The 17,826-nt window shown below is 38.0% G+C and overlaps 3 protein-coding genes and 1 non-coding gene across 4 annotated transcripts; 3 read left to right on the top strand and 1 right to left on the bottom strand.

Moving 5' to 3' along the window:
• Positions 1 to 72: 72 nt before the first annotated feature.
• Positions 73 to 4,808, bottom strand: LOC121875616. The gene is made up of 10 exons (XM_042380203.1): positions 4,529 to 4,808; positions 4,079 to 4,202; positions 3,749 to 3,892; positions 3,440 to 3,563; positions 2,699 to 2,795; positions 2,234 to 2,417; positions 1,873 to 2,053; positions 1,226 to 1,330; positions 885 to 974; positions 73 to 604 (listed from the first exon to the last, which is right to left on the bottom strand). Exons 1-10 carry the CDS (start codon positions 4,569 to 4,571, stop codon positions 473 to 475), a joined length of 1,224 nt encoding a protein of 407 aa, XP_042236137.1. The 5' UTR covers positions 4,572 to 4,808; the 3' UTR covers positions 73 to 472.
• A 1,315-nt stretch (positions 4,809 to 6,123) lies between these two features.
• Positions 6,124 to 12,198, top strand: LOC121875615 (V-type proton ATPase 16 kDa proteolipid subunit-like). The gene is made up of 4 exons (XM_042380202.1): positions 6,124 to 6,326; positions 8,142 to 8,334; positions 8,628 to 8,781; positions 10,038 to 12,198. The coding sequence occupies exons 1-4, from the start codon at positions 6,245 to 6,247 to the stop codon at positions 10,095 to 10,097; spliced, it is 489 nt and encodes a 162-aa protein (XP_042236136.1). The 5' UTR covers positions 6,124 to 6,244; the 3' UTR covers positions 10,098 to 12,198.
• A 1,242-nt stretch (positions 12,199 to 13,440) lies between these two features.
• Positions 13,441 to 17,688, top strand: LOC121875704 (histone deacetylase complex subunit SAP18-like). Its single transcript, XM_042380342.1, has 4 exons — positions 13,441 to 13,566; positions 14,323 to 14,429; positions 14,599 to 14,793; positions 16,823 to 17,688. Exons 1-4 carry the CDS (start codon positions 13,495 to 13,497, stop codon positions 16,902 to 16,904), a joined length of 456 nt encoding a protein of 151 aa, XP_042236276.1. The 5' UTR covers positions 13,441 to 13,494; the 3' UTR covers positions 16,905 to 17,688.
• LOC121875796 lies at positions 15,258 to 15,388 on the top strand. The gene has a single exon (XR_006090671.1).
• Positions 17,689 to 17,826: the final 138 nt, after the last annotated feature.

Genomic DNA, 17,826 nt, shown 5'->3' with positions numbered 1-17,826 from the left:
ACGTTTCATAAACTAGTGAACGTGATTATTAAACTAGATAATATTAAACAAAAATGATAAATATATTAAATATTAAACATGTTATTTATTTATTTCCATCCAGGAGATATCATTACACATTTTCCCCAACACCATCTCGACTTAAGAGGATAAACATATCTTGACGTATGCGGTACATTGGTAGACCTAACCTTCCTAATAGTTGTTCCATGATGTATGTAAACAGAGGTCAGACGAAGCCATGAGTTTAATTCTTTTCATAATGGAAACCAGGGTCAGTCAGATGGATTCTTTAGCAAAATCCTCCATCGCTAAGTTCTGTTGGTTTATTGTAGGTTCGAACTCTACAATGTAATTTCGATCTTTACTGCAATGGCCATACGAGGAGGTTCTGGGTTCGAGGTCTTGAAGTGTTAGGGACCTGCCTGAGCTTTTTCATGGATCCGAAACCTTGACGGTAAGGCTTAAACCTTCATTTTAAAACGTCCAGAATGTAGAGCGTTGATGCAGAGGCCAGAGCCAGGCGTGTTCCTTGATGTCCCCGACCCAGTAAAGCATCCAGAGCCCAGACTGTGTTGCGGACCCCACGCAGTACGCCCACCGTCTGAGAATTAGTTCACCATCAGGGGGATTACGTATGTCAAGGGAAAGTATCGTTGCCTAAAATAGAATTACTGGGAGTTCAAGGAAAGTATTTACAAGAAATTACTAAGCTATCATGGAAAGTACCATCAGTGAATAAAAATACTATACTGAACGACTGCATGAGGAAAGTACCAGCAGTGAAAAAAGTATAAATATTGAATACTGCAAGACATAAGTGGAGGCTAGGTGATAGTAATGATTAAATAAGATAAAGTACTCCCCTCCCTCCTCTCTCTTACCGTATTATCCAAGGTAGTGAGTCGGAGTAGGTTGGGGTCGGCGCCACCCACCGCCACCACCTCCTTCCCCGCCCACACTGTGCTGTACACCTGTGGACACCCGTACATGTCATCCAAGCTCCTTCTCTCTTTTCCCATTGTTTATATTCTTATTTACTCTGACTCCATAATGTTATGATATTATGATTTTCAGTTAATTTAATGTATAAATTATATCGAATAACCGCTGGTGAAATGCATATACTACACCTCCACATATTTGTATTTTAGAGAAGCAAATACTAGTTAGCTACAGCTATATTTTGATGGGGGTACACACACGTCAAGGTATATACACTCACGGAAGTGTTCACAGCGTCCGAGTGGAGGAGATGAGTGAGTCTGCCCGTTGACGCCTCCCACACCTTGACACTGTCAGCTCCACCTCCCCAGCTGCCCGACACCACCTGTCAACACACTCTCTTCACTACTAAGTAATAGACAAGTCGACAATAAATGGCAAATATAATACTAATAATGCCTAAGATAATTGCAGAAAAAGCGTATGTATATTTTGTACACATATTTGAGTTAAAAGCATAAACGACCAGAAAAGGAACACATATTGAAGAGAAAATATTTTGCTAATGAATGGGACACTTATATAAAATAGAAATACGTAAACGTCATGAAGGAAAAATGAATATACAATAATGGGATGGACATATATTGAATAAAAAAACACCCCAGTATTTAATAATATGTCTATATATTCATTAATTGAGAAATGTACATTTTTTCGGTGATAAGAGATTAAAATAGTAATGCTTTGAACATGTAGGAACCCGTCATCTCTCTCATACACACACTCACTCATCGATGACTGTCCATACAGAATAACTCCATCTTTTTGCTTTTCTATTCATCTATTTATAATCTGTATTTTCTTTTCTTGCTATCAATTTACCTACATATTTATCGATATACATTAAATTTTTCTCTCTCTCACCCTGTTTGAATGTGGGTGCCAAGCTAAGGCTGGCCCGCGCACCGGAACACCACTTATACTACGGGTGACGCTACCAGTGCGGGCGTCCCACCACGTCAAGCCGCCTCCCCCGCCAACTAGTTCACGCCCACGTCCACTCACCGCCCACAGCGACCCACGGGATAATAGATGACCACCCACGCTGTAATGTAAGCGGACGTTAATTATACCTCATTCTACTAATAAACATAATAGTATTTTACATTAAGCAGCGTTTTGTTGTATCGTAATTTACAGTGTTGTATTGTCTTATATTTTAATGAATTGTAGCACCATGAAGTGTTGTGGTGTAGTACTGTACTGTTATGATTGAGATATTAACCCTTGGTCCATAGTAGCAACGGGGCCCAGGGTATTGGCGTCTCTTACTGTGACCTGACCCCTAGTAAATGTCACTACCTGATTGTCTAGGCCCCCTACCACCGCCGCCCGCACGTCTACACCACCTTCAGCCTGCACCACACCCACGCTACGCCCACGCCACGTCACCAAACGTCCGTCAGAATCTGGGGTAAAGAATTACAAAGTGAAGAGCATTTATATTTCCGGGTATAAATGTGTTTAACATGGATATTAACTTATTTTGAAACACCAAAGATTAAATTGTTGATATTATTAAAAACTTACACACACAAACACACACACACACACATACATACATAAAAATGGTTGCCCCTCGTGTAACGAGGAGCTGCCATGCACAGGCCAACCGGCCTATTGCAGACTCCTTAATTTCTTACGTTCTTATGTTGTTCTTATACATACATACACACACACAGGTACTAACAGGTGGTGAGGAGAGCTTCGGACTGGTCCCCAGGCAGCCAGAGGAGGGAGGTAGCTGGGGCCGTCACCCGGGTCGTCTTGACCAGCTCACCCGGTAACTGTTAACGACATCGAGATAAAATAAAAATAAAAACCTCATAGACGTAACAAGTAAAGCTTTAAGTAAACAGCATAGGCTTAGGTTAGGTTGGGTTGTTAGCTTAGGTTGGGCTGTTAGGTTAGGTTGGGTTTGGTTTGGTTAAGTTAGGTTGGGTTGTTAGGTTAGGTTTGGTTTGGTTGGTTTGTTGGATTAGATTGTGTTGTTAGATTAGTTTGGGTCGTTAGATTAGGTTAGGTTAGAACACATCTTAGAAAAACAAACAAACATATTATACAGTACAGTAATAGTCACCAAGACCCAGCATATGGTATGATGGGTGACTCAAGAGGAAAGACACACGAGATATACCCGCCTGGTCCACCTTCCCGACTAACGTAAGGCTCGGTGAGTCTCGTGATGTCTTCTGTCCTTGCCCGGGGGTGATGCTGCCACCCCAACACATTCACCCTCATTACCAGGTTCCTCACACACTCACCCCCATTCACCAGGTCACCCTCACACACCCCATCCACCCACAGCCCCCACCCCATCCACCCACAGCCCCCCACACCCCATCCACCCACAGCCCCCAAAACCCCATCCACTCACCGCCTCCCCACCCCATCCCCTGACAATCCCCCATCAGATCTTAAGCAAACTTACCTGTAGCGTGTAGGATAGTGCCCCCGCCAGAGTGAAGAACTTGACCTGACCTGACCTGAGAGCGACACCCACCATGGAGCCATCTGGCGAGAACTTACAGAAGAGAACGTCACTGCCACAATCTCTGGAGGAGGAGAGAGAGAGGTTCGCCGGGGTGAAAAGACAACATGGACAGACAGAAAGGTAAAATGGGTTCTGTTAACATCCATCCTCGTCCCTTCCTTTTCACCCCACCTTACTTACACCCCAATAGTCCCATAAACACCCCCATTAACACCCCTTCTCACTCCCCATCAAACACCCACTCACATGGTAGTCCTTATCTTGAGTTTACCCTCCAAGGAGAGGCTGGATGATGCAGGTTGGTGGAGCTTAACCAGGAGGGAGGCCAAGGAGGTACCGGAGGCCACGGAGGACGAGGTGGAGATCCTCCTCTTGCCGTGGGGAGACGTGCTGTTGTGGGGGAAAGGAGAGGATGCTCGTTAAACCTAACTTGGGTGGTGTTGTGGATTAATGATAAGAGGTAAATATAAACCCCAGCATGAGAGAGAGAGAGAGAGAGAGAGAGAGAGAGAGAGAGAGAGAGAGAGATCATTTATGAATTTCAATATTAGAAGTTCAAGTATTTTTACTATTTACCCGTGTACAGATGTCCTAGAGGGTGAAGTCCTGGTGGAGGATGAGGAACAGGCCTGGGAGGGCAGCTGGGGCAGCACTAAGTTTGGAGGAGACGACCCTCTACCACTACCCACCTCCGATACTCCTGATGGGGGAGACACGTACTGTACAGCTCTCATCTCAGTACACAATGACCAAATGGTGTCACTATAGTGTGCGTTCTACACGGTATTTAGATTAGGTAAGGTAAGGTTACGTTACGTTAGGTTGGGTTAGAGTGAAGATATCCTTGTCGACCGCACGCTACAGTACCACCAAAAACTGTACTCGAGGCTCTCAGTATAATGAATTATTACTCTGGTTTTGAGAGTACAATGAGATTTCACCTTTAATCAGTTAATTTCACCTAACACCTGTTATGATGAGTCCACATTAACTCACTGAATCCGTAGGTGTGGATCCAGAAATTACCTGAACTTGGCCGCTGTGACATGTTGAGATGACCTGATGACATACTGTAGGTAACTAAGAACACTCCTTTCTGATACGATTCGACCAGGCTACTGTTCACTGTAATCACTACCACACTAACCACAATCTTCTTTGACCACTGTTTGTTCTGGTCCCAACCCGTCTTGACCACTAAAACTGTCAGCTGGTACACATTTCAACACTAATCAAAATTATTCGCATATTAACCATACAACTCTAATTCATATACCCCAGACCCTAGTTCTCCCTAACAACATTACCCCACGGCATCCATGAACTAACTAAAGTGAGAGTGGTGTTGAACTGTTGACGTTGTTTCTATGACAACGGGGACGCCATGGATCACAGGCGTGTGGGAAAACAGTAACCATTGTTTTAGCGAATGTAAATATCAATGAGGATTAAAAAAATGGGGGAGGGGAAATGATGGTTGTTTTATGGCGGGAAATGGTTTAGTTGTGAAATGGTAAATAGACCAACAAGTGACGAACACAAGACTCCAACCGCTCAAACGTAAGAGGAATAATGGAAATAATAAATAAAAATAAATGAGCTACTTAGGTAGACTCATAAGAGTGGTTGGTAAATATTGACACTATCTAACCGCAGGTTTTTTATGACTCCGCCAGATAATTAGTTCCCCATCATGACAAACACACAATGTATCTTAGAAAGGTTGTGGTAAGTAAAAGTAGTGCAGGTCTGCTTTAGGTAAATTAAAAATTAACTCAATAATGTAAACAGACTTGCCTGAAGTGTTTGTGGAGGTGAAAGAGCCGGGAGGATATTATGGTAGTTATAGGTAATAGGTTAGTTAGGTGATTGAATATGCTGCGTCACTAATACTTTCCTCAAAACTTTTCCATTTATCGCTTTTGTGAAACAAGAGTTAAAAAAAACACATGTGTCATAAAATTCCAACCATCTACTCCTTACACTTTAATGTATACTTATACTCTCGTGTGTAAGTAAGTACACGATATCTGGATAAATTGATATCGTGAGAAACTACGATGTTTGTAACAAAAATGTGTGGGAATAGAAAAAAAAACCAATGTCTTCGTCCGTATACTGTAGAATTGTAAATTAAAGACGAAAAACGTGGTTTCATAACTTGTTTCTCAAAGATTAGGAATTACTACGTATGCATAGTATTTTACAACCATTTTTTTACAGATGACAAACCCACGTGAGTGTGCGTAACCTTATCCAACATAACCATGAAAATGCATCTACATAAACGTCTGACTTATGATGTGGTTCATAATATATATTTTTTACACATAGTATGGGCATGTGTAAGTTATTCTGTATTTCTAAGTTACGTTACAAAACACGTGATTCACTTTCCCCAAAAAAATGAAGTGAGTGACATTTATCCCGTGAGTAGTCTGCCAGAACTTTTAAACTCGTTTTAAATGTTCTGCTCAACAATGGGCTCCAGACAGGTAGACACAGCAGCTAGTCTATGAGCTTCTGTATTGATCACAAGGGGCGTCGATAGCCGCACAACACGGACGCTCATTGGTCAGTACCAGCCAATGAAAGAGGCAAGGACCAATCAGGAGCCAGCGTACAAGGCGCGTTGCTACTTGTCTGAACGTCAACCTCAGAGTGCCATATTTACTCTCCCAGTCTTGTCACTTGTGGCCAAGAATTAACTGTTTTCTGTGAGGTACAAGAACAGATATCAAGATGCCAGTACCGAGCGACGCAGAACCAGTCTATTCTCCCTTCTTTGGAGCTATGGGAGCCTCAGCAGCCATGATATTTAGCGGTGAGTAACACGAAATAAGAAGGTGTTGGCTCCTCTTTCACACACAGACCAGAGAGGTATAATGATTTAATTGATGTTATGATGCATTAAACGACCACTATGTTAATACTGTATATAAAATATGGATATAAAAATGCCTTCCAATAATATTTAATAAAAGTACAATGTATCTGGTAGGTGTTGGCTCCTCTCACAGACGGGGAAGATATTATGAATTTATGTTATGATGCACTAAACTTCCACCATGTTAATACCGTATACAAAATCTGGATATAAAAATACCTTCCAATAATATTTTAAAGTACATTATATTTCCCCGACTCCACCCATTGATGGTTGGGGGAAAAGTTATAGTCTCAAGTCTGGTCAATACTCACTTCAAGTTGACCAAATAGACAATAACAAAAGACCAAATTCACGATAACAAAAATATTTCATGGTAATTAGTTACCATTTCTTGTAATACTTCATTATTTTTGCACACCTTAGGAGGTTTTTATAGATGAAAAGTAAGAATCGTTCAAAACACACCAAAAATCACTGGAAAATACATAATTTCAACCTCTCGGACGGTAGTAACTTAAAATCCTAAAATTCGCTGGAAGACCAATACTATAAGAATATCCTGTGTACACCACAGGGCATTACAGTATAAGCTATACATTTTGTTTTTTCTGTTATATTTGTGCTGGGAAATATTTACTAGCATAAAAGTATGGTTTTAGGTCATTAAGTTAGTTGATAATAATTAGGCAGTGGTTATTTAACTGGTCACGGACTTTTACTTCCTTCCGTCATTTTGTCCGGCCATTCGTCCTGATTGGTTGAGGTAGATGATGCTGATTCTTGATTATTGAATTCAGTCATTACAAACCTACCTTAACCTAACCTAACCCAATAATAATTGCAAATAACTGAATTTAGTAATCCAGGTCATAAACCTTGACCAATAAGAATGAACACCGGACAGGTAGCTAAAGGTCCGTGTCTGGGCAAATAACCCGGGTGTAAAATTTAAGGACAAGGGTTTAGGTTATCCAGCCACCACACGAAAAATCTCTTGTATAAATAACTCATTTATTTCCTCAACACTAAAGCAAATAGGGCGGAGGAATAACACTTTTCATATTCAGGATTTGTCCTTAGTTTTTTCCATTAAGGATGCTGCAGGCACCCACCCTCTTCACAGCCTTAAACACCCCCCAGCCAACCATCGCATGATAACCGACATTCCTTCCTTTCCCTTACTAACCTAACCACGACCAGTGGGATTTGGAGATGGTCTAATTATCTGGGACACAGTATAAGTATCAAGTGCACCTCAGATATTTACTTACTTCTAGGATATATTCTTAGTGCACATAAAGCAAATAAGATATATTTTCTCCATAGACTTCAAAGTTTTATGATTGGCTAAAGTTTCAGATAACCTTAACATCACTTGACTAAATGCGTACTGTAATAAAGAAAAAATAAACAAATCGATATTGAACAAAAGATACTGTTACCATAACTTACTGTTCATGTAGTATTCTTAAAGATATTATCATGCTTATTGTTTTGTTTTATTTAGATAGTGAAAATGGCTCTAGATGGAGGTGATGGCTAGCTGGTTGAAGGGGCCCATGGTGGTGAGTGGTCAGGGAGAGGGTGGGTTAAGTTAGGTTAGGGAGAGGGTGATTATTCACATGCTTTTCAATTGTGTTTTATATTGTATGGTATTTTATATGTTCTTTTGGGAGGTATGGCTGCAAGAAATACATGAAATTATTTGAGAGTAACATTAAATTTTATTATTTTTTTATTTAAATTTAGCCCTGGGAGCAGCATATGGCACGGCAAAATCTGGCGTGGGTATCGCCGCCATGTCAGTGATGCGGCCTGAACTTATAATGAAATGTATCATTCCTGTGGTTATGGCTGGTATCATTGCTATTTATGGCCTGGTCGTCGCCGTCCTCATCGCAGGCAAGCTTGACTCGGCTATGGGAGGATACACCTTATATATGTAAGGAAATTTTTACATAATAGTTACAATATACTAAATGTGGCCACAATTTTAAGAGATTTTTGGTTATCTTTCAAAGTTGTTTTTCCTGAAGCACAGTTGACTAAGTGATTACATTACTCCTGACGTTTAAATATATTAATACATTTATTCCTAAGCTTGTTCAGTTGCCTGCCCGCCACATAAAATTTCTTGATGTTAATGACTGAATGATTGGCTTTTTTTTTCATTTCACCATTTAGAGTACTGTAAGTGATAGTGGATACGTATTAAAGATACTTTTTAATTCACAGGGGATTTGTCCACCTTGGCGCCGGGCTCAGTGTTGGACTGTCTGGTCTGGCCGCTGGATTTGCTATTGGAATCGTAGGCGACGCTGGTGTGAGGGGAACTGCCCAACAACCACGACTGTTTGTGGGTATGATCCTCATCCTCATCTTTGCTGAGGTGAGTAGACAACAATTACTCCTGTTTGAGTTTGTGTCATTACTGCAAAAACCAACATATAAGAGACTTCTCTCTGATTATAATCCGTTAGATGGAAGGATTCACATCTAATGAACCTTCGATGTAACGGACTTTCATCTCTATATACAGTAGTTCATTAGATCGAGGTTTTCATTTAGTGGACCCTCAATATAACAGAGTTTTATCTCTATATAGTTTTCTAGATGGAGGTTTCACATCTAACGGACCCTCGATATAGCGGAATTACCCCTCCATATAGTCCAGTAAATAGAGGTTTCACTGTGCTGTCCTTTAATTCTGTTTGTAAATAGTTATATTAAATTTGGCAAATATATTAATTAGATCAGACCATGTTCATACAACACTTGTTACGCTGAGGCTTATGTCATTCCCGAAAGATTTTTGTTTATTAATCTGCCATTTCGAAATTCAATTGCAAGCTGAAAGTCCTCAAGAACAGAGCTGTACTGTACTGTAGTTGGGTTCAGTGTTGGAAATATGAATGTTAGTATGTTAAAGTACTGTATTATGGGGAGGGAGACCAGATGAGGTTGTTGGGACACTCGAGATGCAGAAAGGTCAATGGCTGTTGTGTACAAAAAAAAAAGTTGGAGTGGAGGATCGACAAGTGCAAAATCTTCCGGAAGGGTAGGTGGTGCTGGGGTGTTGATGGCTGAAAAGTGGGTGTAGAAAGTACTTTAGGTGAGATAGTAATTGAAAGAATTCTGCTGCTATTGGTAGGCAAGAATCTGGTGGTACGGTAACTGTTGTTTCTGTAGGACAAGTTTTGGGATGAGTTGCATGTACAGGGTGGAAAAGGCTTTGAAATAAGAAATATGAGTTTTGGGATGCAATAGGCTGTTAAAGAGGTGCAAGTCTGCTGAGCAAATACGAGTCAGGTTTCGCACACAAAAACATACTGACTACTTGCTGTACTTGTCAGGAAATCAGGTGCCAGGAAACTCTATGGATGCAAACAGTCAGTGGCAGTGTGAGGGGTAGCTACTGTAACAGGATGCTGGACCAAATTAACATGGTGGTGGAATGATGACAAAGTAGAGTACTGTATAAAACCCCTTCATATGGGGGATTATACCTAAGGAATCTGATCCATCCCCCTAACTCCAGCACCTCCATTTAATAAGAGTAAATATTGATGATCCTAACAACATTTTTATCTGTGTTTTTTAATTATAGTTAATAATGAACTCAATATCCCTCTTATCCCCCTGCAGGTACTGGGTCTCTATGGTCTGATCGTAGCTATCTTCTTGTATACCAAGACTTCATCATAAATACAACACAAGTATACAAAAGCAGTGTCATCATCCTGGCCTGCACCACTTATATATCCCTGCCTAAACACTGGATTACTACCAAGGCAAATTTTGAGGGAATGCTCCGTTGCAGTTGAACCATTGGGGTTGTGGTCAGGTGGTGCTAGTCTGTCGATGCCTACGATATCTGTACAGTAACTAACTAATTAACTAACTTTTCATCCACATATGACTAAAATAAATCCAGATTACACTGAACACAGTGGCAAATAGGGAAGTATTGAGTTTTCATTTATGTAACCTTGATGTGTAATGGATAGTTTCCAATCAAAATATATCTAAAGGGTCTTTTAAAATAAAGAATGTCACGACGTAGCTAGCACCATCTACGAGAAACACGACCGAGGCAGAACTGCATTGTTAATGACTCGGGAGCTCATCTTCAAACATAATATTACAATTTACCTCCTATAATGATGAAATGTGTTTTGAAAAAGAGTCAAATATCTTCAGATTAAAATATCTGAATGCTGTAGTATTTCTCTGATAATTTACTGAAACATAGAGTATCATTTATAGTGTGGATACTTAGGTACAGTACAGCCTAATAGCATTCCATTATAATTTAGTTGAAAAGAGTAAATTTTAGACTTGTAAGTACAGTACAGGACTAGACTGTACTATACTGTAATCACTTTTGAAATGGAAATGTTATGGTTTGTTGTCATGGTTGTTAATAAAAGATATATGCATATATACATACATATATGTTCTATATGTCAACTGTTTGTGAAGATCATTACTATTGGCAGTGTAAACCAAGATGTTGGGTCATATGAGGCATTGTGCAGAAGACCTGTATTACTTAATTAGGTTTGAATATTTATAACTCTAGCATAGTAAATGTTTCAGTACAGTATTTTCTGATTACCATCTTTAAAAGAGTTTTACTTTGAAAATTATTTGACTTATTTTTTACTTTGTACTACAAGGTTGTTAATATGTATAATATTTATAATAAAGACATTTAGTAGTGTATTTTTAGATAATTGGGTTTTTGTGAATACATTTGAATATTGGGAAAAAAAATCTGCATTATAATATAAAACGTGCATTGTATCTACGTTTTTTTTAAACCATTTGTTTCCAGCAGCTTAAATGTGTGGACTGGCTCTTATTAAATTGTTCTCTCTGTTAAAGGTTCATATAGCTATTTAATGCCAACATGAAAATTTAAACTTGGTTCGATTGGTATTTTTGCTTTGTGTGACATTCTGATTTTCATTATGGTGATCCTAATGCTCGCTCTGTTGGGTGTAGATATTTTTTTATGAAAGCACAATTTCAGTATTTAGTAAAAAGAGAATAGTCATGAAGCAAAGGCCTTCATATAGTTACATTCCTGTCATGTACTATCATAAATATATAATATAATTTTGTTGACGGATTACTAGGATTTTAGTCAAAGTTGAACACGTTGGAAGTTCATGAATGCACTGATACAAATATTAAGAAAACACCTATAATACTGTACAGCATTGCTAAGTATAGTTATAATACCCACAGTGATGACACAACTCTCTTTAAATAGATGTGTAATGTGTTTCATGCATTATTAAAAAAAAAAAAGTGTTGTACTTATCGAAGTGTATTACTTGGACTCCATTGTGTTGTAATGGATAAAATACTTGGGTTTCAATTTCACTTCCTTACATACTGTATGTGAAAATGTGAGCATTTCTCAGATTCTCAAGATATCTGTAGAACTTTTAGAATCAAATGAATAATCCATATCTACATAAGATTTTAAATGGCTTAATTTCACTGCACTGTTTCTCGGTAATAGTCAAACAAACAACACCATTTATGTAACTGTTCCAAATGGATGTTTGTGACCCTGTATAGCCAATACTCAATCTGTGTCTGAATGTTAATATGACGGAAATAGATGTGTTGCAATAGGATGTTGTTCGGGTTAGTCACTCCCTGCCGATCAATTTTTGTCTTTTGAGTGTATTATCAGTGCAGAAGTCAGTCAGTATTGAGGTGGTATGTGTGTATGTACAGTAACCTAGGTAGAGATTGGTGTAAAAGTTGTTCCATTAAAATATATGTCCAATAATCCCTTTTCTTCACATTGAAACCACCCGCTAAGTATACAGTACAAAAGTTAAGAACAAAGGAAGTGAGAAAATCGGAAAATGACCAACCCACAAGGACACTAAAAGCAGTCCTAGACTCTGTTATATTTCACACAAAGCCTGTTCATCAATTCCTGGCTGGTGAGGTCGTTGATTATATGTTCAAAGTCCGTGTGTTATATGGACTAAAAATGAAAGTATATATAAATATATATATATATATATATATATATATATATATATATATATATATATATAAAGAGAAATCCTCCATATGTGGGAAGGAATTCAATTAAATAAGATAAAAATTAGAATGCTCATAAATGCTGGAGAAAAGACAAGGGAAAACTTGTAAGAAATTCACCCAAAAAAATACTATATACCAACTAGTAAACTGGTATTGCCAAAAACTTCCCCCTGCACCATAGATTAATACATACACACACTATATGCAGCTACCACATACAGTATACCCTATAGCCCGAAAACACCAGAGTTCAAGATGTTAGGGTGTGATCGGTCAAGACTCTGTTACGTCTCTAACTAATATGAGTAATTCTTCATTTTAGTCTCGCTTTGTTATTTGCATTGTTAGCCCAAAAAATCATAAAAAATTTTTTTATACACCTGGAAGCGGCTGGCGACGTAAGAAAAAAGTACGATCCGATCATGGCGAAGAGGATAAACGTAGAAGTAACTCCTATTTTCATGTATTCATTCGTGCACCGCCTAACCTTTGTCTATCTTTAAGGAAGAAATGAAATGTCAGGTTTCTGTTATTCCTCTTGCGTTTTCCATACTCCACTCGCTCGTAATTGATGTTTTTCTGGGAGCCGAGGTTGTCTCTCCCGCCGTCAGCCCGCCAATCACCAGAGCCCGTCACGTTTGTTCACTACTAGGGATCAATTGGGAGTCCATACAACTAGTTTCTCTCTACATATTCCTTGTTTTAAATCAAGTCACTTGTACTAATGCAAAGACATTTTCGGTATTTGTTCATTATACCGAGACATGGCAGAATTCCTCCCCGATAATCCATTTTAATTTAGGTTCATAATTTTAATGTTCGCGGTAGTGTCGTGAATACAGAATATATATTTACCGAGTATAACACCTAAAGTACTGTCGTTTTGATTACGGTAGATATATTTTTTAATTTGTCTTGAATTTAAAATTAAAAATAATTCGTAATAAACATAAAGACACAAGAAAAAATAAAATAAAGACTAATGATGACGGTCGTGTATCTTCTCCGACATTGACCATAAACAAATATGGCGTCGACGATCGAGAGCAAAGTGGAGGAGCGGAAGGACACTAATGAGAAGACTGTCGATAGAGAGAAGGTTAAGTCTATTATAACTATGTTTTTATAATTTGTTAAGTCTTATATCATTGAAGTTTATAACAAAAATCCAGGTGATAAGGTCTACATTGACTCTTCCATGTGTTGTGAGGAAAATACTTGCTAAATGCTACAAGTTTCTCCTCAATTTGTTTGGTTGGCTCGTGACTGTGTTTATTATAGATGGTTTTAAAACAATATTGTTTGGGTTATCTATGGTCATGTTAACTGCTGTTCTGGTGCCCTTATTATAGAGTGGATATCAATTCACTAGAGTCGGTGCAGCGAAGAATAACGAAAATGATTCCGGGATTTAAAACCTTCCATATCAGAATAGGTTAAAGAAACTAAATTTGCATTCCCTAGAAAGACGAAGAGTGCGGGGAGATATGATAGAAGTATTTAAGTGGGTGAAAGGAATCAATAAAGGGGATATAGATAAAGTTCTTATAATATCCGAGCAGGATAGGACTCGGAGCAACGGATTTAAGTTGGATAAGTTTAGGTTTAGGAGGGAGATAGGAAGGAACAAGCTTAGCAACTTTGTAGTTAGTGCCAACCGGCCTATTGCAGACTCCGTATTTTCTTATGCTCTTATGTTTTTATTACAGTTATATCGAGGTTTCACAATATATACAGTAGTTTATTTTCAAGTTCTTGCACTCTACACTGACAACACTCGGATAAATACAGTACGGTATAGAAATCTTCTTAACTATTCTAAATTCAGTTTGTGTTAATCATTTAATATTTCCAGACCTGCCCTCTGTTGCTGCGAGTATTTTGTTCAAATGGACGACACAACAATTTAGCTGAGTACAGACGAGGCAACACTCCCCCAAATGAGCTACAAATATATACTTGGTGAGTTGTGAAGCTAATGGTTGCTCGTGGGGGGGTGGGGGTCGAAGTTAGAGATAATACCTTATAGTGTATGTGTGAAAGTTTAGTCTTATTGGTCTGAGAAAAACTTATGGAACGTAACTCTTCAGGATATTAATTGTTGCGTCATTTACTTTTCTTGTTTTGTCAGGATGGATGCTACCTTGAAGGAGATTGGTGGTTTAATTCTGGAAGTAAACCCTGACACACGAAGACGCGGGACAGTGTTTGAGTTCCGGCTGGTTTATCCTGAACTGACTAAACCCATTCCTCGCATGAAAGAACTGGGTTCAATAATTATTGGACAAAAGGGTTTTGATGACAACAAAACTCTTGCTCAATTGGGGTGAGTTTTTATTTTTATTTAACAGTAGTTTTGTCATAGATGTGTACAATACAAAGGTATACAGTATTTTGAATAGGAATTTCAATAAACTGACTTTTTCTTGCCTCACAAATGCTGACCTATGAATTCATTGGTGAATTATTCAATTTGTAACGCAAGAAATTCCTGGGTACTGTGAATCACATTGGTGCGGCTATATGCATGGTGTACGTCATCTGCTACTGTGTTCTGTCACTATTAGTATGATTAAGGCTTGTCACAGTTGAAATAAATCTTCTCAGAAATAAATATAACTCGTGTTTAACTACTGTACTCGATGAGTTAGGATGATTTTAAAAGGAGGGAGGCAGTGTAAGTCTGGCATAACGATAGACATAGTTTTGCATTTCATAATATGTACAATAGTGTAACACTATAAATATGGCAGACATTTATGTTTATGAAGTACATATTTATGAATATTACTGGGCTTTGATACACAGTTATGACCACAGCTTGTCAAAACTGTCATAAAATGCCCAAAGAGTAAAATGTGCTTTCTGATGACTATGCTGTTTAAAGACCCTCAGCATGGACAGATACGAGGCAGACAAAATTATTTTCTTACGTATACTGTATGTACCTTAATCCCTTCACTACGGGGATGTCACTTTAAAATATTTTAGTTAGGTACTGTATTGCCAGACTATTTTATTTAGCTTAGGGGGGATCCCATACACAAGGAGTTAACCACACTCCTCTATGATATAATACTGGACTGTGTTGTGTAGAGTGTAAGTGGGATGAGTTTTGAGAAAAACTGGAAGCAAGATTTGGTGCTACTTTAACGTGTGGTCTACAAAGATATCTTTAGTATAACCCAACCTAACTTTCCCTTACCTTACCTAAATATCTTGTAGACCACACACACACACACTGTGGTAGCAACCAAGATTCTTAATGCTAGAAATAATCAGGGACTGGAAATTAGATTCATTAGAGTACAGTACAGTAGTATTGTTCAAGACCAAGATGACAGGAAAGCAGTAATGACTTATATGTAACAGCAAATTTAAAAAGGGTGTTGAATTTCTGTCATGTTTGTTAAAACCTGGAAGAATAATTATGGATTTTGTGCTGTGGAGTTATTTGTTACACTATACGGTCGTTAAAACATGAACCGGCTTGATGCTGCTGCTTAATATGCACAATGAATTGATAAAAAAAAATTAAATATCCCTTTAAAAACGGCAGTTGTAAGTTGTGGATATAAGCGAATGTGTTTCTGTTGTCGTCCTTTGGTAAAAATATGGTTTGGCTTATGTTTAAGGTGTTGAATTTATCTGGTTTATGGGTTTGGTATTATTTTACGAACTGGCAACTGTTTGACTATTTATGGGCTTTGCTGGAAGGGCCAGGTAGACCCATGTTCTTGAGGCAGTGGGATCTTAAAGCTATACAGTATTAGGGGAGATATGTCCATATAAGCCAGGGTATCATGGTGTGTTCTCCCTTGGGACCTACTTACCTATGCGGTAGATGGAGCAATCTGTACCACCTCCTTTTTATCATAGAAATTCATATGGGTTTTAGATGGGCTCAGGTTATAAATGTGAAAATTTATCCTAAAATCCTGTTTTATAACTGTGCTTGGATAGAACAACTTGGTTCCTGTCTTACCTTATTAGATGTTAAACAAGATGGGATTGTGATTGACCCTGAATTAAATGGGTTACTCATGTTCTGTGTGACATTTGACTCATAGGTTGCCAAACCTGTAGTTTCTGTCCTAGATTTATAGTTGTATGTGGATGAGAAGGTTATTTTTTTTATTATTATAGAACCACTCAGGGTAGGCTAAGATGTTGCTGAGTCCCTAAAATCCCAACTGTATGGTGGACATATTCTTGAACTGTTTTATCCAGGTTTACTGTACTTATAAGTCGGGATATCGTGATCACTCTTGTGTTTATGATTTAAATTTAATCTCTGACTTTGTTTTATCTTGGAAGTTTGTGATATCAGGATATATTTTTTCTTTCTCCTTCAGATTTGTAATTGGAGACTTCCTGGATATTGCCATTAGCAACCCTGGTCGGGGGATTCCTCAGCGACGTATGCGTCCTTATTAGTGACCTGCTGGAGAAACAGTTGAGGCCAGGAAGTACAGTACTGTACAACAATACTGTACTTATATTTGAAGTATGGAAAATGTACTTTGAAATATTAGATGCGTACTACTGTAGAATGTAAGATAAGACCTCAGGCTGTCAGAAGTAAGATTGGCCTCATAATATGTGTGGAAGTTGCATTGTAATATATTTGTTTCTTGGGAAAAATATTAAATTCTTGTTAACGTTCAGAGGTCTTATCTTATGACTGAGCATTATTATAGTTATTTTAGATCCGATGCAACTAAAAGGACGATTTTATAATTGAAGAATAGAGTTACTGTACTCTGTTTACTTGACTTTTTTTAAAGATAAAAGCAGGTATTGTACTGTACAGTGAAATGCAGTTAAAGTTTGCAAACTTTCAAATTACCTTAACTTTGGAACCAGTAAAGATATTGAAGTGATTCAAGTGACAGATTGTAGCATTATTAGTGCAGATTTAATTGATATTGGTGAAAGGCATCATAGGTGTTGTTTTTGGACATATCAGAGTTTGTCCTACTTCAGTTGTGTGCTTCTCAAATATGGAATACATGTAATGTATTGTACTGTACCTACTTTTAAAAGATTTACGTGATCATTATTTTTTCTGCACCTTTTCATATCCAGTACTGTACAACCTTTTCATACTGGTTTATACCCGGTATTCTTATGGCGGGAGATTTTACTGAAAATGTTATTATTATTTCTTTCTTTTCAGTATCCATCTGTTTAACATTTTTAAATAAAATGTGACACACTTTTCCATATTTTTTTTGTATTAGTTATCCTTTTAGGAACATATATTATATTGTTCATGCAGTATTGCCAAGGAAGTCGTCAGTGATATAACCAATAATACTTTTTTAATGGTTTTATGAAAATTCTTTGCTATTTATTA

This window comes from Homarus americanus, unplaced genomic scaffold, assembly GCF_018991925.1.
Source record: "Homarus americanus isolate GMGI-L3 unplaced genomic scaffold, GMGI_Hamer_2.0 scaffold22250, whole genome shotgun sequence".
In the NCBI taxonomy this organism is placed as follows: domain Eukaryota; kingdom Metazoa; phylum Arthropoda; class Malacostraca; order Decapoda; family Nephropidae; genus Homarus; species Homarus americanus.
The sequence above is the reverse complement of the archived record's forward strand: the minus strand, read 5'-3'. Positions and strand labels throughout refer to the sequence as shown.

Bases quoted from the DNA above. Each gene is read 5' to 3' on its own strand.
- LOC121875616 (XM_042380203.1), bottom strand. From the start codon at position 4,571: ATGTCATCAGGTCATCTCAACATGTCACAGCGGCCAAGTTCAG. The intron at 3,893-4,078 runs GTAAATAGTAAA...CCCCCACAACAG, and splicing joins TCTAGGACATCTGTACACGG to CACGTCTCCCCACGGCAAGA. The intron at 2,418-2,698 runs GTTAGTACCTGT...TCTTTACCCCAG, and splicing joins CGAAGCTCTCCTCACCACCT to ATTCTGACGGACGTTTGGTG.
- LOC121875615 (XM_042380202.1), top strand. From the start codon at position 6,245: ATGCCAGTACCGAGCGACGCAGAACCAGTCTATTCTCCCTTCTTTGGA. The intron at 8,335-8,627 runs GTAAGGAAATTT...TTTAATTCACAG, and splicing joins GGAGGATACACCTTATATAT to GGGATTTGTCCACCTTGGCG. The intron at 8,782-10,037 runs GTGAGTAGACAA...ATCCCCCTGCAG, and splicing joins TCATCCTCATCTTTGCTGAG to GTACTGGGTCTCTATGGTCT.
- LOC121875704 (XM_042380342.1), top strand. From the start codon at position 13,495: ATGGCGTCGACGATCGAGAGCAAAGTGGAGGAGCGGAAGGACACTAAT. The intron at 13,567-14,322 runs GTTAAGTCTATT...TAATATTTCCAG, and splicing joins AGACTGTCGATAGAGAGAAG to ACCTGCCCTCTGTTGCTGCG. The intron at 14,794-16,822 runs GTGAGTTTTTAT...TTTCTCCTTCAG, and splicing joins AAAACTCTTGCTCAATTGGG to ATTTGTAATTGGAGACTTCC.